At 39.8% G+C, this 25,259-nt stretch overlaps 1 protein-coding gene across 4 annotated transcripts in view; it reads left to right on the top strand.

Moving 5' to 3' along the window:
- Nucleotides 1–22,402, top strand: part of ZC3H12C (zinc finger CCCH-type containing 12C) — a 76,689-nt gene extending 54,287 nt beyond the window's left edge. For all 4 annotated transcript variants that reach the window (XM_069554969.1, XM_069554970.1, XM_069554972.1 and 1 more), the window contains 4 exons: nt 8,618–8,757; nt 16,132–16,366; nt 18,361–18,467; nt 19,283–22,402. In XM_069554969.1, the coding sequence (XP_069411070.1) occupies nt 8,618–8,757; nt 16,132–16,366; nt 18,361–18,467; nt 19,283–20,682 (1,882 nt within the window). In that variant the 3' untranslated portion in view covers nt 20,683–22,402. The remainder of the gene's footprint in view (nt 1–8,617; nt 8,758–16,131; nt 16,367–18,360; nt 18,468–19,282) is intronic.
- The last annotated feature ends 2,857 nt before the right edge of the window (nt 22,403–25,259 follow it).

The raw sequence follows: 25,259 nt of genomic DNA on the forward strand, positions 1-25,259 counted from the left end.
AGGGCAACCATTTGCCAACCTGATGCCTTAATTCTAGGACAGTTTCTTATCCACATTCTCAGACTCCTTGTTACATTCTCTTGATCATTTCTGCCTCCCTAGCTATGTTTTGCATGTTGAATGTAGGGGGAGTCTTGGAGGTGGAATCCATACCAGAACATTCAAGTAAGTTATCCCCAAATCCTAAAGCCCTTGGGAACCATCTGTCCAAGAAGCCATCATCTCCTCCTCCCAGGTCCCAGATGAGCAAGGAAGACTGAGGGTGGGTGGAAGGGAGCAGCCGCAGAGAAGGGTTGAGAACCTGGAGAAAGAGATAGGTGCTTTCCATTTCATAATCTCTTTCCGTTTTTAAATTCATTCTTACTGGCTGTCCAGTTCATTCTTCATTTATTTCCTGAGATCCAGAGACACTAATAATCCTTCTATTTTAAGTAGGGTTTTTCTAAAATTCGGTATAAATATACTAATTTGTCTGCTTCAAATGAGCCTTCCTCTGGCCACTGCAAAGCAAGATTTTATAAACATGCCTATTCCAAACGTGACAGAGTAAAATAAGCCCTTGAAGAAAGAGACCTACTGGCAGGCTCCTTATATTTTTCTGCATTAAAGGCCAGGTTTAATCACACACAACCTTCAAGCTGTATTACCCATTTTGCTCACCAGGAACTTAGAATTAGCAATGACTTTGGCATTTTCCCTGGGAAACCAATCCCACTGAGCAAAGTAGTCAAAAGGATACTTTGTAGCAAACATCCAGGGTCTCTTTCCTAATCAAAAGTGGCCACAAATCTTCTGAGTCACCAACAGGACTCGCTTGCGCGGTATACCATCCTGTTGCCAAATTGTTGAAATAACAAACGGAGGCCCATAGGATCATGCCAATTCATAAATATAGAATTAGCTATTTTTACTACTAAGTAAAAAACCCCAAATGCATACACATATAGCCTGTAAGTGACTACAGAACCGTAATGAATTTTCTTCTCTATTTATATGGCACTAGAACTACTGGAGAAGGTGATAGCACCCCACTCCAGTACTCTTGCCTGGAAAATCCCATGGACGAAGGAGCCCGGTGGGCTGCAGTCCATGGGGTCGCTAAGAGTCGAGCATGACTGAGCGACTTCCCTTTCACTTTTCACTTTCATGCATTGGAGAAGGAAATGGCAACCCACTCCAGTATTCTTGCCTGGAAGATCCCAGGGACCACGAGGCCTGGTGGGCTGCTGTCTATGGGGTCTCACACGACTGTCTATGGGGTCGGACGCGACTGAAGCGACTTAGCAGTAGCAAAACTACAGTTTGTAAACATCATCCTACTTTTTTAGTAAACACCCAACACTCAACAGTTAATTTGTACCGGTAGCTACACTGTGTCCACTCTGACATCCTGTTTTTCATAATTTTTTAAATCAAGATCCCTCTGTTTTTACAATTCTTTATCAGAGCCTCCTTCAGCTGCTCCTTATATTATAACCAGCACATCCTTCAACACACCTCATGAAGTTAGGTCCAGTTCAGTCTCCCCCAGCCTCTCCCAGTCTGTGGAAGTCTCATCTGCAGTTTGGAATCACCCAGTAGCTGCTCATTTTCCTGTTACTAGGACTGGTTCTGGGCCTTGGCAGCTGGCAGGGACTTCCAAGACAACAGCAGCCATTCCAGGGGTTTCCTAGTTAGCATTCATTTCTTTGGCCTGTTCAGGAAAGGACTGGCTGGGGAAATATTGGATACCCAGGACCAACCCTACATGTCCCCGGGTGCCTGTCCATTTCCCCACCCCAACCATAAAAGAGAAAGAAGACGTTAGCCTGCTCCCATGTGAGATCTCAGGCTGGCCAACTGCTGAGTGCTTTCAATCCGATTTCAAGGTACGACTGGATGTTACAATTACTGTGTTTGAGAGAAAACATGGCTTTCAACTTGATAATAACGTATTCCCAAATTGCCCTCCTGAATAGGCATACCAATTTGTACTCCCACCTGTAATGTATGAGTTACTTCTGTCACACATCCGTGGCAACATCTGGTGTTTGCAGACTTTATTTCTTCCCATATGATGGGTGTGAAGTGGTGTCTCACTTTGGCTTTAATTTGCATTTCTTCACTGTTGAGCTTTTTTCATTTGTTTGTTGGTCATTTGGGTTTCCTCTCTTGTGAATTCACTGTTTATATCTATTGCCTTAAAAAAATAATAGGGGAGGATTACCCTTCTCAATGTACAGAAATACTTTATGTATTCTGAGTACTAGTCTTTTTATCAGTCCTATGCAAATACCTTCTCCCAGACTGTGGCATTTTTATTTTGTTTACGGAATCCTTTTCACAAAGAAGTTTTATGTGCTCAAATGTATCATTCTTTTCCTTGGTAGTAAAAAGAATTTCTCTATCTTGATATGAATGTCTCCTGTAATTTCTTCTAAAAGTTTTATAGTATTTTCATATTTAAATTTTTGATCAATATACAATTTATTTTTATGTGTGGTATTAGGTAAAATTACAATTTTATTTTTTCCACACAAATAATTGATTGCCCTAGTACCATGTGTTAAATGATCCATATTTTTCTTCATCTATCTGTAATGTCACTTTTATCATTTATGCACATGTATAACTGAAACTCCAATATTTTTGCCACCTGATGCGGAGAGCTGACTCATTGGAAAAGACTGTGACGCTGCGAGGGATTGGGGGCAGGAGGAGAAGGGGACGACCGAGGATGAGATGGCTGGATGGCATCACCGACTCGATGGACATGAGTCTGAGTGAACTCCGGGAGTTGGTGATGGACAGGGAGGCCTGGCGTGCTGCGATTCATGGGGTCACAAAGAGTCGGACACGAGTGAGCGACTGCACTGAGCTGAACTGATATATGTGTGTGAGAGAGAGATCGATCTTAGGTTCACTTTTCTGTTGTTGATTTTCTGTTTTTTAATCATTGCTAATATAACACTGATTGGGTTTCTGTAGTTTTATGCAAAAATACTGATAGCTAGTAGGGAAGTTCCTCCTTTTTCGTTCTTCAGGATTACTTAACTATCCTTGGCCTCTTGTTTTTTCAAATGAACTTCAGGATCAACTTCTCAAGTTTCACAAAAAAACCCTTTGATATTGGGATTCCAGTGTACTAACATTAATTTGAGAATTACTGTCTTCATACATTGAGTCTTACCATCCATGAAAATGGGATAGTGTTCCTTTCATCTAGGTCTTCTCTTATGCTCTTTAATACAGGTTTTCAATTTTCATTTTCTCTATAAAGCTCTTATAATATCTTCTTTATATTTGTTTGGTTTTTGTTACTGTTACAAATAGGGTCATTTTTAAAATTAAAATTTTAAATTGGTTTATGGTATATAGCAATATTAATCTTTAATAACATTGTCAAAGAACATTGTATGATAGATACATGATGTCTGTTGAAATCTATTCTGTGGCCTAGTCCACAGCCACTTTTATAACTCTTCGTGTGTTCTTGAAAAGATTTTCTCTTTAACTCTGTGCAAGGTTTTGCATTTGTCTAGTAGGTCAAGCTTGTAATTAGTTATTCACTTGTCTGGATTCTTACTAAATGTATTCTGCTTTACCTGTCTCGTAGTATGACTGTGAATTTATTTCTTCACGTCATCCCATGATCTTTTTCATTACTCGTATGGAGACTGAGTTCACAATTATTACAGCTTCCTTGTGAATTGCTCCTTTTTTACTCTTATGTAGTAACCTTTTTATTCCTAGTAATGTTTTGCCTTAAATATATTTTTTCTGATATTAATAGAGTTTTGCCAGTTTCCTGTTGGTTTATGGTGTGAATAACATAGCAGTTAAGGATGTGTTTAGCTGCAACTAGTTTCTTAAACAAATGTTAGGGAGCTGTTTGTTATCAAATAACAAAATCAGGGAGAGAAGTGGGTCCAGCAACAGTGTCAGTTCAGTCGCTCAGTCGTGTCCGACTTTGGACCCCATGAACCGCAGCACGCCAGGCCTCCCTGTCTATCACCATCTCCCGGAGTTCACACAGACTCACGTCCATCGAGTCTGTGATGCCATCCAGCCATTTCATCCTCTGTCGTCCCCTTCTCCTCATGCCCCCAATCCCTCCCAGCATCACAGTCTTTTCCAATGAGTCAGCTCTTCACATGAGGTGGCCAAAGTACTGGAGTTTCAGCTTTAGCATCATTCTTTCCAAAGAAATCCCAGGGTTGATCTCCTTTAGAATGGATTGGTTGGATCTCTTTGCAGTCCAAGGGACTCTCAAGAGTCTTCTCCAGCACCACAGTTCAAAAGCATCAATTCTTTGGTGCTCAGCCTTCTTCACAGTCCAACTCTCACATCCACACATGACCATAGGAAAAACCATAGCCTTGACTAGATGGACCTTAGTCGGCAAAGTAATGTCTCTGCTTTTGAATATACTATCTAGGTTGGTCATAACTTTTCTTCCAAGGAGTAAGCGTCTTTCAATTTCATGGCTGCAGTCACCATCTGCAGTGATTTAGGAGCCCCCAAAAATACAGTCTGACACTGTTTCTACTGTTTCCCCATCTATTTCCCATGAAGTGATGGGACTGGATGCCATGATCTTTGTTTTCTGAATGTTGAGCTTTAAACCAACATTTTCGCTCTCCTCTTTCACTTCCATCAAGAGGCTTTATAACTCCTCTTCACTTTCTGCCATAAGGGTGGTGTCATCTGCATATCTGAGGTTATTGATATTTCTCCCGGCAATCTTGATTCCAGCTTGTGTTTCTTCCAGTCCAGCATTTCTCATGATGTACTCTGCATAGAAGTTAAATAAGCAGGGAGACAATATACAGCCTTGACGTACTCCTTTTCCTATTTGGAACCAGTCTGTTGTTCCATGTCCAGTTCTAACTGTTGCTTCCTGACCTGCATACAGGTTTCTCAAGAGGCAGGTTAGGTGGTTTGGTATTCCCATCTCTTTCAGAATTTTCCACAGTTTCTTGTGATCCACACAGTCAAAGGCTTTGGCATAGTCAGTAAAACAGAAATAGATGTTTTTCTGGAACTCTTGCTTTTTCCATGATCCACTGGATTTTGGCAATTTGATCTCTGGTTCCTCTGCCTTTTCTAAAACCAGCTTGAATATCAGGGAGTTCACAGTTCACGTATTGCTGAAGCCTGGCTTGGAGAATTTTGAGCATTACTTTACTAGCGTGTGAGATGAGTGCAATTGTGCGGTAGTTTGAGCATTCTTTGGCATTGCCTTTCTTTGGGATTGGAATGAAAACTGAACCTTTTCCAGTCCTGTGGCCCCTGTTGAGTTTTCCAAATTTGCTGGCATATTGAGTGCAGCACTTTCACAGTATCATCTTTCAGGATTTGAAACAGCTCAACTGGAATTCCATCACCTCCACTAGCTTTGTTCATAGTGATGCTTTCTAAGGCCCACTTGACTTCACTTTCCAAGATGTCTGGCTCTAGATTAGTGATCTCATCATCATGATTATCTTGGTCGTGAAGATCTTTTTTGTACAGTTCTTCCGTGTATTCTTGCCACCTCTTCTTAATATCTTCTGCTTCTGTTAGGTCTATACCATTTGTGTCCTTTATCAAGCCCATGTTTGCATGAAATGTTTCCTTGGTATCTCTAATTTTCTGGAAGCGATCTCTAGTCTTTCCCATTCTGTTCTTTCCCTCTATTTCTTTGCATTGATCGCTGAAGAAGGCTTTCTTATCTCTTCCTGCTATTCTTTGGAACTCTACATTCAGATGCTTATATCTTTCCTTTTCTCCTTCGCTTTTCACCTCTCTTCTTTTCACAGCTATTTGTAAGGCCTCCCCAGACAGCCATTTTGCTTTTTTGCATTTCTTTTCCATGGGGATGGTCTTGATCCCTGTCTCGTGTACAGTGTCACGAACCTCATTCCATAGTTCATCAGCCACTCTATCAGATCTAGGCCCTTAAATCTATTTCTCACTTCCACTGTATAACCATAAGGGATTTGATTTAGGTCATACCTGAGTGGTCTAGTGGTTTTCCCTACTTCCTTCAATTTAAGTCTGAATTTGGTAATAAGGAGTTCATGATCTAAGCCACCGTCAGCTCCCGGTCTTGTTTTTGTTGACTGTATGGAGCTTCTCCCTCTTTGGCTGCAAAGAATATAATCAATCTGATTTCAGTGTTGACCATCTGGTGATGTGCATGTGTAGAGTCTTCTCTTGTGTTTTTGGAAGAGGGTGTTTGCTATGACCAGTGCATTTTCTTGGCAAATCTCTATTAGTCTTTGCCCTGCTTCATTCTGCATTCCAAGGCCAAATTTGCCTGTTACTCCAGGTGTTTCTTGACTTCCTACTTTTGCATTCCAGTCTCCTATAATGAAAAGGACATCTTTTTTGGGTGTTAGTTCTAAAAGGTCTTGTAGGTCTTCATAAAACTGTTCAACTTCAGTTTCCTCAGCATTACTGGTTGGGGCATAGGCTTGGATAACTGTGATATTGAATGGTTTGCCTTGGAGACGAACAGAGATCATTCTGTCGTTTTAGAGATTGTATCCAAGTACTGCATTTCGGACTCTTGTTGACCATGATGGCTACTCCATTTCTTCTGAGGGATTCCTGCCCGCAGTAGAAGATATAATGGTCATCTGAGTTAAATTCACCCATTCCAGTCCATTTTAGTTCTCTGATTCCTAGAATGTCGACGTTCACCCTTGTCATCTCCTCTTTGACCACTTCCAATTTGCCTTGATTCATGGACCTGACATTCCAGGTTCCTATGCAATATTGCTCTTTACAGCATTGGATCATTAGAAGCAAGATCCAGCAACAATGGATCCGTCCTATTGCAGTTCATAGTGTGGCAATGGAACTCATCCTCTTGCTTGGCTCCCCCTGTGAGGGTTCGCAGGATGGGAGGCAGGGCTGTGGGCGCAGGGGAGGGAGCGGATGATGGGAACAATCTTTGTGGTAAGTGTTGCATACAGTATAATACCTGGGTTAGAATCTATAAAATCTGTGTTCTGTGTTTGTAAGTGGTTTGCTATTTATACACATTTTATGAAAGTTATTTACTTACAAGAGGGAATCTTTCTACAGTGCAACTGATGGTTGCCTTTACCAGCCGAAGTCACCTGACACAAAATGCTTATGGTCCTCTCTTTAGAGCCAGAGGCAGTGAAACGCTCAAGTCTCAGCACACCAAATGTCACAGTGACTAGCAAAGCACAATACACTCAAATCTCAAAGCATTAATGCAAAGTGTATTTATCCTTGGCTCTCAGCAAGTTGAGTTTGTATTGAGGAATAATTAGTATGTATATCCTCACAAGAAAATGCCATCATTTTTTATAGTTTTCAGAAGACTGCTTACATTTCAGTATTTTCTAGGAAAGTTAACATCACTCTGTACCATTTGCTGGGGCGTTTTTGTAGAAGCCATCAGGTATCCCTTTTTCCTAGCAAATGTACTTCAGACTCCTTCCTTTATCCCTTCCTCTGAAACTTTCAGTGCATCTGATTTCACCTCTAATCTGGTCCAAACCATTAGGACAGGTCTATGGAACACAAAGAGTTCGTGTGGTTTGCATTATAGCCTCCAGCACCTACAAAGCAAGTTAGTCTATTTCTGTTTTGTCCTTCAAATATGATTAACCGTATTTAGACAGTTTTAGTGCTTCCCAGAGAACCACCAGAACAGTATATTTATATACCTAATGTTTGATTTGTGTTAAAGGTTAACAGAGCATTTACTTACCTTATTCCATTCAGCCCTCCTTAGCCCAAGAATTAAAGAATTTCTGCCCCTTAGATAAGAATGGAGCCTTCAGGGCTGAAACTATAATAAGAATGTAATTATTTCAGTGAAAGCAGGAGACTGTTTCTTTTAAAACATTAGAATAGTCTTACTTTGAATTATTAGGTTAACGTGCACAAGCAGAGCCCAGTGCTAAGATAAATATTTATTGAATGACCACACTGTTAGTTGGGCATTTTCTTTTAGATACTAAAACTGCTAATCCAATTTTGAATGCCCTTTTGTCATTAATCCTTGTCCAACACAATATTGTTAAAAAGAAACCAGGTGTCTTTTCACTGAAGGACATAGAAAGTGTTTCTTGTATGAGATTAAGCATTGGATTTTTCATTTGAGTGCAGGTGTGAATGTGTTTTACATTAGTCACCTAATAAATTTTGTGCATTGCTTAATCATTGGATTGAAATATATGCATTAGAACTCTTGAGAAGGAAAAGTTTTTAGAAACTCTTATTAAGTATTCTGTTTCCACTGTTTTTACAGATTTTTTTTTCTATGTGATTTCTTTTTTAACATTGACTGAAATTATTCTCACTGTGCTCAGGCCCAGCTTTCCCTCTCCTATCAAAAAGAGCCTTCTCTTTCTAACTAGTTTACCTTTACAACTTCTCATTTGAAAACTCACTTTTCTTTATTCTCCACACAATTATCCTAATTTTCTTTTTGTTCCTTACAATTTTCCATTCCTTAGTTTTTTCATTGTTTCTCTGAGCCATAAAACTCCATCTTAAACTTGAATTTCTTTTAACTGTTTTAATTATGTTATCGTGTCTGTTTACAAATTTGAATTAATGAAGTCAAATTTAGGTTTCGTTGTGTTTTAAGTGTTCTAAAATAACATTTCAGCCATGGAAACAAAGAAGTCTTTTCCTGCCGAGGAATAAAATTAGCAGTGGATTGGTTTTTGGAAAGAGGCCACAAGGATGTCACCGTCTTTGTTCCTGCTTGGAGGAAAGAGCAGTCCCGGCCCGATGCCCTTATTACAGGTGAGCCCGTGAACGTCCGCGCACACCTGAGCCAGCGTCTCAGTGGATAATCCATGTGTCTGCCACAGTTTACTCAGTCCCTGGTGGGACATTATTTTCTAGTTTAAAGACTATCTGGTTATGTTAACTAAACAGTAATTCTTGCTAGTTAAGCCATTTTTTTTCTTACTTTGCAACTTTTTATTTCAAATTTTGTAAAAATTCTGACCTTTAGAGACATGTTAGGAGTCAGGAGGCCTAGATTCCAATTCCTGGCACTTTGAGCAGCACACTGGCCCTTCTGGGCTCCAGTTGTCTCATCTGCTGCATGAAACTAGGCAGTAATCAAAAGACCCTGATGCTGGCAAAGATTGAAGGCCGGAAGAGACGGAGACAACAAAGGATGAGATGGTTGGATGGCATCACCGACTCAATGGACACGAGTTTGAACTCCAGGAAATAGTGAAGGATAGGGAAGTCCGGCATGCTGCAGTCCACGGGGTCACAACTTAGCGACTGAATAACAGCCGTGACTACAGAGCAAAAAAACCCCTAGGGTCATGCTGTCTGGTGTCAAGTAGAGGAAATGATTCAATCCCAATAAAATATCCATGTTTTGCATTATCTTGTAATTTTTAAATGTATGAGTTTCAGGCAGAGGTGTCCCCTGTAACTGTTAATTATTGCTGCTCAACATTTTGCTCAGGTCAGTGGTTCATCAACCCCTCCTGCCCCTTTCTGCACCTAACATTAACAAAACTGAGGAACCCGTGTGAAGGAAGCTACACTGTTCAAATAAGAAACCAATGGAGTGACCACCCACCACGTACTCCAAGGGAAGTTTAAGACTTTATTTTTCTCTATAATTATTAAATTAGAATAAGAACCTGAAGACAAGTTATGATGGAGCCCAGAGTCATGGAATCGGACCCTAGCCTATGTAAACTGTAAAGTGGGAAGGTTGGGGATAATTCAGTCAGCAGTACCAAGACACTGGATAACTCTTTGGAAAAAATATGCATATTCAGATCCTTATCTTACACCATATAACAATAAATTGCAGATGGTTGAAGAATTAATTGTCAAAAATCTCCATCAGAGATTATAAATAGTCTTTGAATGGCTGGGTAAGACCTTCCTAAATTTAAAAGTTTTAGAAGAAATTATGATGGGAAAGAGAGATTTAATGGGGTCAAACTTCTGTATTTCAGGAAATTTTCTTGAAAATAAGCAAGAAAAATACAACAAATAAAGAATCCACATCCATAACATAAAAAGAACTCTTACACATTGATAAAAACAGTACACATTGATTAAAAACAGTATATTTGGAAGAATGCAAATGCCAAATAAGAGGGGGAAAAATGTTCAACCTCATTAGTAAATAAAGAAATGCAAATTTAAATGACTTTTTTTTTAACCCATCAAATTAGCAGAGATTAAAAACTTGATAATACTCAGTGCCTGGAGGGAGTTACTTGTACACTGCTATGGAAACATAGATGTTACAACCTTTCTGGAAAAGTTTGGTCTTAAAACGTTAATACTTGAATCTACTAGTCCCCCTTCTAGGAATAATGCCCCAGAAAATAAACAAAGGTACAGGGGGGAATTTTTGACCACAAAGACATCCAGTGCAATATTACATATAATAGAAAAAAAAAAGGAAATAAACCATACATTAATTAGAAAAATGGCTTAGTAAATAAATATATATCTATATGATAGAATATGTAGTATTAGAATATTTAGGCAGAATTTTTAATGATCTCAGGGAATGCTCTTTTAATTTAAGGCAGGTTTTGTTATTTTATGGGTGTGTGCACATATATGTACATATATAATACACACATATAGAAGGAAAAAATATATAGAAAATGATTAGAAGGAAATATACCAAAATATTAACAGTAATTGCCTCTGGGTCATGTCTTATGAAGTCTTATTTTCTCCCTGCTTCTTAGTACTTTTTCTTTCCCAATTTTTGACAGGAAACTATAATGCATTAATAATCAGGGGGAAGATAAACTGAAAAAGAAAAAGCAATATTTAAACATGTAAATGAAAGCTTCTTGCGTGTGAAAGGAATATGAGATCCAAAAGAAAGGAAAATGGTAATGCTCAGTGTGAGATGTGGCTGAGTTTAATCTTTAAGATACTAGCACATCAGTTCTCTGGAACTCATCAGTATGCAGTTTACTTTGTGAAATGTGTACCACTATTGTCAGAGGCTGTTAGGTGTTTTCTCCTCCAGGTAATAATTCTCTTGACTAAAACTGTCAACAAGGTAATAACTGGTAAGTTGAATAGTCCAGTCTTTTTTCACTATACCAAAATAAGAAACTTGATAAGAAATATTCATGCCAGGTTGGATGACTCACAAGTTGGAATAAAGATTTCTAGGGGAAATATCAACAACTTCAGATATGCACATGATACCACTCTAATGGCAGAAAGCAAAGAGGAACTGAAGAGCCTCTTGATGAAGGTGAAAGAGGAGAGTGAAAAAGCTGGCTTAAAACTCAGTATTCAAAAAATGAAGATCATGGCATCCAGTCCTATCACTTCATGGCAAAAAGATGGGGAAAAAGTGGAAACAGTGACAGACTTTATTTTCTTGGGCTCCAAAATCACTGCAGATGGTAACTGCAGCCATGACATTAAAAGATGCTTGCTCCTTGGAAGAAAAGCTATGACAAACCTGGACAGCATATTAAAAAGCAGAGACATCACTTTGCCAACAAAGGTCCATATAGTCAAAGCTATAGTTTTTCCAGTAGTCATGTACAGATGTGAAAATTAGACCATAAAGAAGGCTGAGTGCTGAAAATTGATGCTTTCAAATTGTGGTGCTAGAGAAGACGACTGAGAGTCCCTTAGACAGAAAGGAGATCAAATTAGTCAATCCTAAAGGAAATCAACCCTGATTATGCATTGGAATGACTGATGCTGCAGCTCCAATACTTTGGCCCCCTGTTGCAAAGAGCCAACTCATTGGAAAAGACCCTGATGGTGGGAAAGATTGAGGGCAGTGGGAGAAGTGGGGTGGGGGGGCGGGAGACAAAGGATGAGATAGTTGAATGGTATCACTGACTCAATGGACATGATTTTGAGCAAATTCTGGGAGAAAGTGAAGGAGAGGGAAGCCTGGCATGCTGCAGTCCCTGTGGTCACAAAGAACTGGACAGGACTTACTGGCTGAAACAACAGCAAGAAATATTGTAAAGTTTTCAGATACAGATTGAAGCTTGCTCTTTAGCTGGGCTTCCACTGATTGAACAAATATTAAACAAATGAGCACAAGACTGTTATCAAGTACTGTGCTAGGAACTAGAGATTCAATTAATTTACCAGCTAGACTGAATTCATATTTATTTAAGTTAGGACTATTTATCCTAATTAATTATCACTAATTATCTTCCTAATTAGTGTCCTTTTAATCTTAGCTGGTAAAGAAATTCAAATTAAGCAAGATGGTGATGACTTTTAGGCTACCATCTTACTCTTCCAGTCACTTCCAGGATCCAGGCATATCGTACATGAGTAAACACTCCCACAGATAAAGGGCCATGGATTATGCATGAACAGTGCATAAACTGGACAGTGAATAAACTGGAAGACCTCAGAATACACATCTTTAACTAGCTTCCATATTCCTTTCACAGTCATTTATTGAGTATTCTTATCTGAGTCCTGATGATGGGTACACTGATAAATGAGACGTCAAGGGGCATCTCAAAATATTTGTAGAGGGCACACACAATAACTATAATATGGCAAATCCTGTGGCTGAGACTGGGCTTTTTATCTTGTTTTGGTTTTCTATGATTTTCAAAAGAGATCAAAAATTACATGCATCTATTAAGGACTAGATCTGATAGACAAGACTACCTGATGAACTATGGATGGAGATTCATGACGTTGTATAGGAGAGAGGGAGCAAGACCATCCGCAAGAAAAAGAAATGCAGAAAAGCAAAATGGCTGTCTGAGGAGGCCTTACAAATAGCTGTGAAAAGAAGAGAAGCAAAAAGCAAAGGAGAAAAAGAAAGATACACCCACCTGAATGCAGAGTTCCAAAGAATAGCAAGGAGAGATAAGAAAGCCTTCCTCAGTGATTAGTGCTAAGAAATAGAGGAAAAGAACAGAATAGAAAGACTAGAGATCTCTCAAGAAAATCAGAGGTACCAAGGGAACATTTCATGTAAAGATGGACTCAATAAAGGGCAGAAATGGAGGGACCTAACAGAAGCAGAAGATATTAAGAAGAGGTGGCAGGAATACACAGAAGAACTGTACAAAAAAGATCTTCACGACCCAGATCATCACGATGGTATGATCACTCACCTAGAGCCAGACATCCTGGAATGTGAAGTCAAGTGGGCCTTGGGAAGCATAACTATGAACAAAGCTAGTGGAGGTGATAGAATTCCAGTTGAGCTATTTCAAATCCTAAAAGATGATGCTGTGAAGGTGCTGCACTCAATATGCCAGCAAATTTGGAAAACTCGGTAGTGGCCACAGGACTGGAAAAGGTCAATTTTCATTCTAGTCCCAAAGAAAGGCAATGCCAAAGAATGCTCAAACAATTGCACAGTTGCACTCATCTCACACACTAGTAATGCTTAAAATTCTCCAGCCAGGCTTCAGTAATACGTGAACCCTGAACTTCCAGATGTTCAAGCTGAATATTTAGAAAGCAGAAGAACCAGAGATCAAATTGCCAACATCTGCTGGATCATCAAAAAAGCAAGAGAGTTCCAGAAAAACATCTATTTCTGCTTTATTGACTATGCCAAAGCCTTTGACTGTGTGGATCACAATAAACTGGAAAATTCTGAAAGAGATGGGAATACCAGACCACCTGACCTGCCTCTTGAGAAACCTATGTGCAGGTCAGGAAGCAACAGTTAGAACTGGACATGGAACAACAGACTGGTTCCAAATAGGAAAAGGAGTACATCAAGGCTGTATATTGTCACCCTGCTTATTTAACTTACATGCAGAGTACATTATGAGAAACTCTGGGCTGGAAGAAGCACAAGCTGGAATCAAGATTGCCGGGAGAAACATCAATAACTTCAGATAGTCAGATGACACCACCCCTCCGGCAGAAAGTGAAGAACAACTAAAGAGCCTCTTAATGAAAGTGAAACAGGAGAGTGAAAAAGTTGGTTTAAAGCTCAACATTCAGAAAACTAAGATCATGGCATCTGGTCCCATCACTTCAGGCAAATAGATGGGGAAACAGTGGAAACAGTGCCCCAAATCACTGCAGATGGTGATTGCAGCCATGAAATTGAAAGACGCTTACTCCTTGGAAGGAAAGTTATGACCAACCTAGACAGCATATTCAAAAGCAGAGACATTACTTTACCAACAAAGGTCCATGTAGTCAAGGCTATGGTTTTTCCAGTGGTCATGTATGGATGTGAGAGTTGGACTATGAAGAAAGCTGAGCGCCGAAGAATTGATGCTTTTGAACTGTGGTGTTGGAGAAGACTCTTGAGAGTCCCTTGGACTGCAAGGAAATCCAGCCAGTCCATTCTGAAGGAGATCAGTCCTGGGTGTTCTTTGGAAGGAATGAGGCTAAAACTGAAACTCCAGTACTTTGGCCACCTCATGCAAAGAGTTGACTCATTGGAAAAGACTCTGATGCTGGGAGGGATTGGGGGCAGGAGGAGAAGGGGACGACAGAGGATGAGATGGCTGGATGACGTCACTGACTCAATAGACATGAGTCTGAGTAAACTCCAAGAGTTGGTGATGGACTGGGAGGCCTGGAGTGCTGCAATTCATGGGGTCGCAAAGAGTCGGATACTACTGAGCGACTGAACTGAACTGAACTGATTAGTTGAAGGACACAGTGTTTAGTGAGAGCTTGCTAAACACTGTGCTGGGTGCTTTCACACCTGATAACTCATTGATTCCTCACAGCCTATAAACAGCATTTGAGAACGTAAAGAAGCAGGCTCAGTAAGACTACAGTTGCTAGACAGAGAGAGTGGCAGAACCTGAGATGTATCATGAGTTCCGAACTCTGAACACTCATACTTCTACTTCTCTGCCACTTTTCTAAACCAAAGTTCTGCTCCTGAACTCATTTTGTCTGGGACATCATGAAATCTACATGCCAAGTTGACCCATGTCACCTCTCCGTCCCCTGTACTCTGCTCATACTTCCATTGTGGCAATTACAAACCCGGCTTGCGCAGTCTACATGCTTGCCCAACCCAGTAACAGAGGCCTCCTTGAGGAGGGAATGTTCTTCATTTTGGACATCATTGACACTTAGCACAGCACATACCACAGAGTAGGCATGTAGTGATTATCCACTGAGAAGAGAAATTTTTCAGAAATCACTAACTCCAGTTAGTAAGCACTGAGGAGAAGTGAGCCTTTTTAAAAAAATATTATGATATCTGTCAGCTCATACCCAGCACTTTGTGCTAGCACTTACCATGGTAGGAAGTCCGGGATTGAAAGAGCTAAAGTAGGAAGAAGGCATGGTGAGGAGACAGTTTTATCATTAATCAAAATATGAGCTCTGCTACCTTTAAAAAAACAAACAAAAAAAAACCCCAAACACTAACCAGTCAGTAGAGTTAGAAAGTGCTGAAAGAATGTGCTAACCAAAGAGAAAATGAGCATTCCCCTGCCTGTCCATTAAAAATCAATGGCTGTTTTCCCCACGTAATCGCTTCTAATTTCTTACTCAGTCCAGCCCCACAAGACGGCTGGTCTTTGTTAGTACCTGTCTCAACAGGAAAGACACAGAGCACAGAACGGCCTCGTCCAGGACAGCACTTGTGACTTCACTGCCTCCTTGCTCTTTGAAACTTTTGCATCTGAAGACCCGTCCCTTTGCTACCTCGACGTCTTTACTTCTCAAACTCCGCCACCATCATCACATCCACTAGTTAGAAAAACAGCACCACAAAATAAACATGGGGGAAAGAATCTGTTGCTCAGACGTAAAGCCACCACAGCTGCTTTGTTAGGACAGTGTCGTGCTAGGGAGGTGTGAGAAGCTAGTTCACTGTGTAGAGCTGGTGGCTCCAGCTATCAAAGAAAAGCTTTATGTGATGAAAATCAGACTTTGCTCAGTCATGTCTCAGTTTTATGCTTTTTTTTAAGTTTTAAACTTTTCATGTTTTTCAGGCTCACTTTTTTTGGCTTGTTTTGGTTTTTTTAAACCTTTTTTTAATTGAAAATCCCAAAGGAAAACTTACTGGGAGCTACAAATTTGCTGCATCTACAAACTATAAATCATAATCCCTAATTAAATGGGTGCATGCATCCCGTTCATGTTATAAAAACTGACTTTGTATGAAAGTTGTGAGATGTGTTTTGTATGTATTTATTACTAAAAATCCTACTCTGATTATTCTTGCAGATCAAGAAATCCTACGTAAATTAGAGAAGGAAAAAATCCTGGTGTTCACACCTTCGCGGCGAGTGCAGGGGAGGCGAGTGGTGTGCTATGATGACAGGTTCATCGTGAAACTGGCCTTTGAGTCGGATGGTATAATTGTGTCCAATGATAACTACAGGGATTTGGCAAATGAGAAACCAGAATGGAAAAAATTCATAGATGAGCGATTATTAATGTACTCATTTGTCAATGACAAGTAAGTAAAACCACTTACAGTAACTCTGCTTCCCTGCAAATCTGAGTATCTCTGGCAGCAGGCTACAGACTTGTCTTTTTGCCACTGACCAGACATAAGACAGTTTCTTCCAACCATTGACGTCCCCACTCATCCTCAGTGGGAGTCAGAAAATGGCAGAGTCCTGCCTCAGGAGGCCCTGTGTGAGATGCACGCTGCCCTGAGTGACTGACATGCGGAGGCTGGCCACCTTCGGAGGATGCAAATGCGGAACACACTGACCACCAGAACACTGCCTTTCAAAATCTACTTTAGAGCATTGAGAGCTTATTTAAATATATGCTTTTTTTTTTAATATTGTAGCAATGTAAGACTATTCATGATTAAATTGATAATGGACATGTGACATGCACAAAGATGTCAGGTTAACTGTATTTACCAATATGTGGGAAAAGCTCACCTGTTGATAATCAAAAATGAAAATTAAATCTACAAAGAGTATATTTTTCACTCATTTAATTCACAAAATTAAAAAACATATTTTTGTATATGCCTTATGCCATTATCACTGGAGAAGGAAATGGCAACCCACTCCAGTATTCTTGCCTGGAAAATCCCATGGACGAAGGAGCCTGGTAGGCTACAGTCCATAGGGTCACAAAGAGTTGGACATGACTGAGCCTCTTCACTTCACTTTACTATGCTATTAAAGACATAATGAAACTGATAAATTTGGGTATGGTTTAGCAGAAGTCTTAAAAATACCCTCTCAAAGCAGTAGTCTCATTTCTTGGAATATATAATGAGGGAAAAAGGAAGATCAAAAATGTTCACTTCTGTGCATTTATAATTGCAAAAATTCAAAGACAGCTAAAGGTACAATACAGAAATCAGTTACATTGCGGTACATCTCCTAGTGGAATATTATTCAGCTATTCAGAAACATGGGAAAATATTTGTTAAAAAGCAAAGTATAAAATTGCATTTGTGCTTGTAAAGTGCTGTGTGCATAGAGAAAAATAACTAAAATGCAACACATAATGGAAAATAATTAAGATTGTGGGATTGAGTGAGTTTGTCTTCAATTTTTAACCTTTTAATATTACCATATTGTGCGTATAATAATAGTAAACATCATAGTTGCTCAATGGTATTACTCAGGCATGTTTACACTCCCTTAGGAGTTGACACATTATTCACATTTTACAGGTAAACGTGGTTTAGTTCATGTTCAGTAACATAACTAGTAATAGAACTCCTCAGTCATAACCTCTTAACAATATTCATGCCATGAATTCTTGCTTCCATTGGACAGTCAATCTAAAATAATAAGTTTATTTCCTTAAGATCTTTTCTATCTCAGCTAAGAAGTAACCTTGTTATAGTGGGAAGAGAATGATGTGGAGTTGGAAAAATTGAATCCTGGTCATAACATGTGAACTGAGATAAAAATACTTAGTTCAAGTAAGCCTAAGTTAGAAAAGTGTACTCACCTGTGAAATGGAACTAATTCGTCAAGGGATTATTGCTGGGATGAGATGCAGCAATGTGTGCAGGGCATCTGATGCATGCTAGGGGTCTGGGTCGTTTCAGTCTCCCCAATACTCTCTCCCACCTCTCCCTTCTGTCCTTCAGCTGCTTCTCCTGACTCCCACCTGCCTCATATTGCTTCACAAGATTAATGTTCTTAAAGCCTGTCCTAAAATGCCATTGTGATCGTTTTCTTAAGTCCTTACAAAATCCCATGAGAAAAGGAAGACTTAATTAGAACATGCTAGGCCCAAAACTTGTTTGAATTAAAACAAATGCAAGTTCAGCTTGAAACATCTTAATTTTGTTTTCATTAAGAAAACTTTTTGTACTGATTTTTTTTTATCCTATAAATGTTGAATCAAAATACTTGGATTAAAATCTCAAAATAAATACCTTAGGGTGAATATTCTTTACACTCTGTCTTTAGAACTAAATTGTCAACCTTTTACTTTAGATATAATTTTGTATTATGTCCATGACAGGTTCATGCCTCCAGATGACCCTCTTGGCAGACATGGCCCAAGCCTGGATAATTTTCTAAGGAAGAAACCTATTGTTCCTGAACACAAAAAGCAGCCTTGTCCGTATGGTAACTTTCTTTATCGTATCTAATAAATGCCTTTCATAGCGCAAATGGTAAAGTATCTGCCTGCAATGCAGGAGACCCGGGTTCAATCCCTGGATCAGGAAGATCTCCCAGAGAAAGGAATGGCCACCCACTCCAGTATTCTTGCCTGGAGAATGCCATGGACAAAGGAGCCTAGTGGGCTACAGTCTATGGGGTCACAAAGAGTCGGACAAACTGAGTGACTACACTTTCATTTTTTTTCACTTTAGAGCACAATATTAAACGTTTGTTATTAAAATAAACATTTAAAATTTTGGATGGCATATAGTATGCGGTTCTTTTGAAAGTAATTAAACTTAAAAAATAATAATTCTTTTTACCTAGTTGGGTTCAGTGTATATGCATTTCCCCTGAATTAAAGCACTGTTCTAAAAACTCAGATTAATTCTACATGAAGTTAGTTTTCAGGTAGATAAAAACTTGGAGTTCTTCCATCTAGCTGCACGTTAGATTAGAGTGGCTTTATCACATCACAGCAGCACATTTTGCTCTGCAGAACAGAATGTCCTACCTGACTGCAGAGTTGTACTGGAAGAGGAGAGGCGGGTAGGAGTTGAGGACATGGAAGGAATTATTACTCAGTCAGCTGACTTTCTTATTGCTCTTGATCGCACTGACGTGGGAAGACTGAAAGGTGGCATTTCTCAGAAGCAGGGAGCAGAATGATCTTGAGCACAGCTCCCATTCCTGCACTTGCTTCTTTCTTAAAAGTGCCACAGTGAGTGTTCAGGATCTGGCGGAATGTTCCTTTGCCTAATTGATTTTACTCTTCATAGGAAAGAAGTGTACCTATGGACACAAGTGCAAATATTATCATCCGGAAAGGGGCAGTCAGCCTCAGCGGTCAGTGGCTGATGAGCTGCGTGCCATGTCCAGAAACACAGCAGTCAAAACTGCGAATGAAGGAGGACTGGTGAAAAGCAACAGCGTCCCCTGCAGCACTAAGGCCGACAGCACTTCTGATGTCAAGCGAGGTGCTCCAAAGAGGCAATCAGACCCAAGCATAAGGACTCAAGTCTACCAGGACCTAGAGGAAAAGCTTCCCACCAAAAACAAACTGGAAACCAGGTCTGTACCTTCCTTAGTTAGTATACCGGCTACTTCTACCGCCAAACCCCAAAGCACTACATCTTTAAGCAATGGCCTACCATCTGGAGTTCACTTCCCACCTCAGGATCAAAGACCACAGGGGCAATATCCTCCGATGATGATGGCAACCAAAAATCATGGAACGCCAATGCCTTATGAACAGTATCCAAAATGTGACTCGCCCGTCGACATTGGATATTACTCCATGTTGAATGCATATTCAAATCTGAGCATCTCAGGCCCACGGAGCCCTGAAAGGCGTTTCTCCTTAGACACAGATTACAGGATCAGCTCTGTCGCCTCTGACTGCAGCAGCGAAGGGAGCCTGAGCTGCGGGAGCAGTGACTCGTACGTGGGGTACAACGACCGCCCCTACGTCAGCTCCCCCGACCCGCAGCTGGAAGAGAACCTCAAGTGTCCGCACATGCACCCTCACGGCCGCCTTAACTCCCAGCCCTTCCTGCAGAGTTTCCACGACCCCTTAACCAGAGTGCAGAGTTACAGTCACGAAGAACCAAAGTACCATCACAAGCCTCCGCTCCCGCACCTGGCCGTGCGCCTGCAGCACCCGGCCGTGGGCGCGCGGTCCAGCTGTCCCGGCGACTACCCGTCCCCGCCCGGCTCGGCGCACGCCAAGGCGCCGCACCTCGGGCGCTCCCTGGTGGCCACAAGGATAGACAGCATCTCCGACTCGCGGCTCTACGACGGCTCTCCGTCCAGGCCGCGGAAGCCCCACGCCCGCCAGGAAGGCCTGGGCGGCTGGGACCGGCAGGGCTACGGGCTGGACGCGTACGGCTACCGGCAGACATACTCCCTGCCCGATAACCCCACGCAGCCGTGCTACGAGCAGTTCACCTTCCAGAGCCTCCCGGAGCAGCCCGAGCCCACCTGGCGCGTCCCGTACTGCGGCCCGCCGCCGCCGGACCCCCCCAGGTACCAGGACAGCCGAGAAAAGATCTTCGTCAACCTGTGCAACATCTTCCCGCCCGACCTGGTGAGACTTGTCATGAAGAGGAACCCTCACATGACAGACGCCCAGCAGCTGGCTGCAGCCATTCTAGTGGAGAAATCACAGCTGGGCTATTGAAAGATGATGCATCTTTGTGGTGTTTAGTAGTTTTTTTTTGTTCAGCTTAAACGCTGAGGGAGGTTTGCTACAATAGCACATGTAATCTCCTTCTCAGCAAGGAGGTTATATAGTATCCATTTATGTGAAATACTGTATCATGGAATCTGTATGTATAGCCCCACATAGTGGAAGTATCACGGGATTGCTTTACATTCAAACTTTTTTTTTTTTTTAACATTTCCTTTTTAAAGCTATATATCCTTGGCTGGAAATTTTTCCAGTTTATTAGATGTATCTGTGATCTTTGATATTAATCTTTGGTGCATCAGGGGTTTATATGCAGCACTTTTTATCTTTGTTTCATGTTTTATTAACCTGGTGTTTGTCTATCAACTGCAAGCAATTAACAATACCTTCAGAATGTTGAACATTTGACTAGACCTAGCAAACTATTTTTTCAAGCCAAGCTTAATTGGAATCTTTTACAGCTTTTTAAGTTATTTTTATTTGGGGAAAGTGGGCTTCTTTGTGCTATAATCATTATTTATAGAAACAAAGATATACTACAGCACTGACTTTATATTTTAAACAAAATGTAAGTTACAAGTTTATGTTGAAATGGGTAACAGTATGTATTAGAATGATTTACAGTATGGCACTTTTCATTGTTTTATTTTCGTTTGGATTTTTTGTGTTAAGTAATTAGTTAATTTAATATGGTTGACTTAAAGGAAAGCAGATGCAATCAATGGAAAAAATTGTTTCCATTTTTTTTATATAAAAAAGGCAAAAGCCGTTAACTGTTACAGTATAGAGCTTTGTTATCCAGCTATGATGTGCTTCTAGACAGTAGAAATGGAATTGAATTCCTAGACTTCCATTAACCTGTATTTTTTAATGTGTTTGTTTGTCTTTTTGTTTGGGGGCACAACAATACTGGATAAAATAACCCTTTTGCAGTACTTGCCTGTTTTTAATGAATCTAATTATTCTCAATGCAACTTTTATATTTAACATACTCTTTAGCTGTCCTGCTATTTATCAAGGCTGGCCTGAGGTGGTTTTATGTGTTGAGGATATGCAACATTTGTTGATACTGCACTATAGAAATGGTGATGGAGGAGCTGTAAATGGTAACTTAAAATTTTTGTAAGATACTGTATATTTTCCATTTTCCTGAAGGTAATTTTTTGGGGGGGCCTGTCATATTATTAAGGCCAGATTCTTGCCACAAATAGTGTAGTTTAGATACAGACTGAAGTCTGTTCTTGTATTAGTAAGGGATATTTCTGGTTTCAAAGTCATGGGTTTTGCTGAGTGTGGATTCGTTTCTGTTGTTGGTTAGGAGAGAGATGTTGCAATCCGTGGCAGATAGTTGTGTGACTGACATGAGGACTTCACTGTTGCCTCCAGTTTTCGAATTTTGCTTAGTTTAACAGACTCATTCTGAGCTGTTTCTGGAGTCTGCCTAGATGCCATGGTTATCCTGATTATTCTACGTGCTACAGTTTGAAGTAAAGCCCTGAAAAACCAGAAAGTACCTTTTACTGTTGATACAAATTGTATCTTTTTAACTATAAGAACTATTTTGATTTGTAGATCTAGTTAAAACACAAATGTGTAACTCTGATTAGACTTTTGGGCAACATTTTATCCCTTATTTAAATACAAATTTTTAAAGTAAAATTGACGTCTAGAATAGGGTAGAAAATAAAAGTAACAATTTAGGTAAATAAAAGTGTCTGTCTTATAGTTTTATATATTAAAATATATTAAATGAATTTATTGGCATTTTCTTTCTCCTAAAACTTATCTAGCGTGAACTTAAAATAAAGGTAAAATGCTGCCTGAAAATAACGTCCAAGCACCTTTGACTAGTACAACATTTTCACTACTCATGTGACACTGTGTGTCGCATGAAGTAGGATTTGGGTTACAGTAAATGCTTCTAAAAGGCATTGTGCATATTGACATATCCAATAATCTGAACCGTGTTCAGCAAACCTAATTCAGGAAAGTGGGGTTCAAGTCGCTGCTGCCGCCTGCGAGGTGAGGTGCCCCTCGCTGCGCCTGCAAAGGATATGGGCGCTGCCGCACACGCCTGCTGCAGCGTCCTCTGAGCGACCTGCTCACTTGTGAAATCGTTCTCCTGATTTTCTCGGTCACTCTCTGTAAACAAGTTTAATGTAGACGCTAACCCAGTGCCAAAAGTAGGGTTACAAACGTGGAGTACCTTTCATTTCAGTCTTCTTCTAAGCTTGCTTTTTTTTTTTTTAAGTATGAAATCATTTTTAAATTATACATGTAGGTTTTCTTCCATTTTCTTAAGTTTTTGCGTTTGAATTGTTTGAAGATTTTGCCAAACTTTATTACTTTTCTTTAAATGAGCTCTTAGGTGAAATGTGTAGAACACCCTTTAATTTGACCTCCTAATGTCTGTAGCTAACCATCTGTCATTGCTTCCTGGATTTTAGACTATGGCAAAACAGTGGAGCTTGCCGCTGCATATCCTGACGTGAATAGCTCTGAGCAGCCACACTGAAATCCTTCAGTGTAATTGACTGCAAGTTAAGAAGTAGCAGTTTTCTTATGTCGAGGCAATCTGTACTCCTCTCCCTTTTTTGGAAGCACTGATGTTGCTTTCGGAGCTTAAGAATGAGATACAGCAATTTGGCTGACTTTAGATACAGCAATTTCTTAATTATCTAAAGCAATAAGTAAAAGGATCCATCATTAAATTAAATTCAGAGCTCATCTCAGAACTTCATTTTAGCCAAAGCTTTCACTTTAATCATATCTTCAGACTCACTAACAAAAAACCGGAGAGAGGTGTGTTAGTAAGTAGTGAAACTGCCAGGGGTGGTCGGCTGACAGAAGAAGAGGGATTCAGACTGGAACATTCTGCCCTGAGTAATTGACAGTTGACTGGACTTTACACAGTAACTAGCCGGTTTGTTGTCTCTGTGTCTTAGTACAGAGGGAGTTGTACTCAACTGGCCAAATTCTGGCCCTTAGTATTTCCTCCTTTCTTGCATGCGATACCTAAGTTTTCAGTCTCTTTATATGATCCCTGTATCCTGATAGAGTGTGTCATTGACCTAAACATTTGAAAGAAATGCACACCAGTATAAAATATTTGATACTGGTAGAAACTTGAACTTTGTGTTTTTATGAAAATTCTTTTATGAGAATATGTAATATAACTAAAAAGAGTGTTATATATATATATATACATACACGCATACACATTTGTTAAGAAGTATTAAAAATGGAAAAATGTTACGCTTTTGATGGCTAACTTTTACTTAATTGAACTGTTTCTTTGAGTTGTGGACGACCAAGTCTGGAGTCTGGATGACCAATGATAAGATTTAGAACCATTTGAATGGAAAGCAACTCTTTACTGGCTTTATTCCTGATACTTTAAAGAATTATTTTAATAATTTAATAGAATGTGTAATTTTAAAACACACAAAAAACTTAAAGTAGTATTGCTTATACAGATAATTATTTAACATGTCTTTTATGGATGTATCTATATGTATATAGACAGTAATATATTTATAAAACAAATATACTTTATGTTGTAGTTGTTGTAATAGATGGGAGGATGGATGGCTCTGGATATGTCTGTGTGTGTTTTGAAAACTTTCGAGCTGTTTTTCCCCTGACTTAATGGCAATTACCCTAAGGGATATTTGCTTTTCATTATTCTTGTTGCTACTCGGCTTCCTTATTCAAGATAAATAGGATGTACAGTTTCCTGGCCATTCTTTTAGATGTGGCTCATGCATTTTATTATCACCCAGCTCCTGGAGAATTTCTGAGTGACCTAAAATCAAACAGATTATGGCCGGAGAGATCAGTTGTGTTCCAAATGTGTTAAACACAGAAATTCAGCTAGTATGCTGAGCTTCCTTGTTATACACCGAGAAAGCAGAATGTCAATAACAGTAGAGAGGTAAATGCATTACTTTATGTTGGTCTGGGAAACCCTGCAGGGCAAGGGCTGACGAACTCTTTCTGTAAAGGATAGGATAGTAAATAATCCAGGCTTTGAGAATCATATGGTCTCTGTAAACCATTCCCCTCATCCCTTAAAGTGAAAGAAGCAGCCACAGAAAATACAGACATGAATGGGTGTGGCTGTATGTCAGTAAAACTCTCACAGAAAGGGGCTGCAGGCCAGATTTGGCCCAGGGGCCATAGTTTGCTGATTCCTACCCTAGAGGGAGAAAAACAGGCATATTAGGCAGCAAATACTGATATACATTAAGAAATCATACTTACATTTCAGTTCGCATTCAAAGAAAATCCACTATTGATGACCTTAAAAAGATTTCTCAGATAGTCACATATTAAAAGCATCTCAATTCACTTATGTTTTCTGCCTGGTCACACCCATTATTTAGTAGAGATAATTTCTTGTGTTTAACCATCCAAAAAAAGCATTCTGTAAAAAGATGTTTTAATAAATATTGGAATTTTTTCATGAACTTTGTACTGATAAATGGGAATCCTTACCTACCTTTTGGTTTTTTAAGGGCCTCATGGACCAAAAATTCTGTTGTATTTTGAAAATTAGCATATAATTA

This window comes from Ovis canadensis, chromosome 15 (assembly GCF_042477335.2).
Source record: "Ovis canadensis isolate MfBH-ARS-UI-01 breed Bighorn chromosome 15, ARS-UI_OviCan_v2, whole genome shotgun sequence".
NCBI classification, from domain to species: Eukaryota; Metazoa; Chordata; class Mammalia; order Artiodactyla; family Bovidae; genus Ovis; species Ovis canadensis.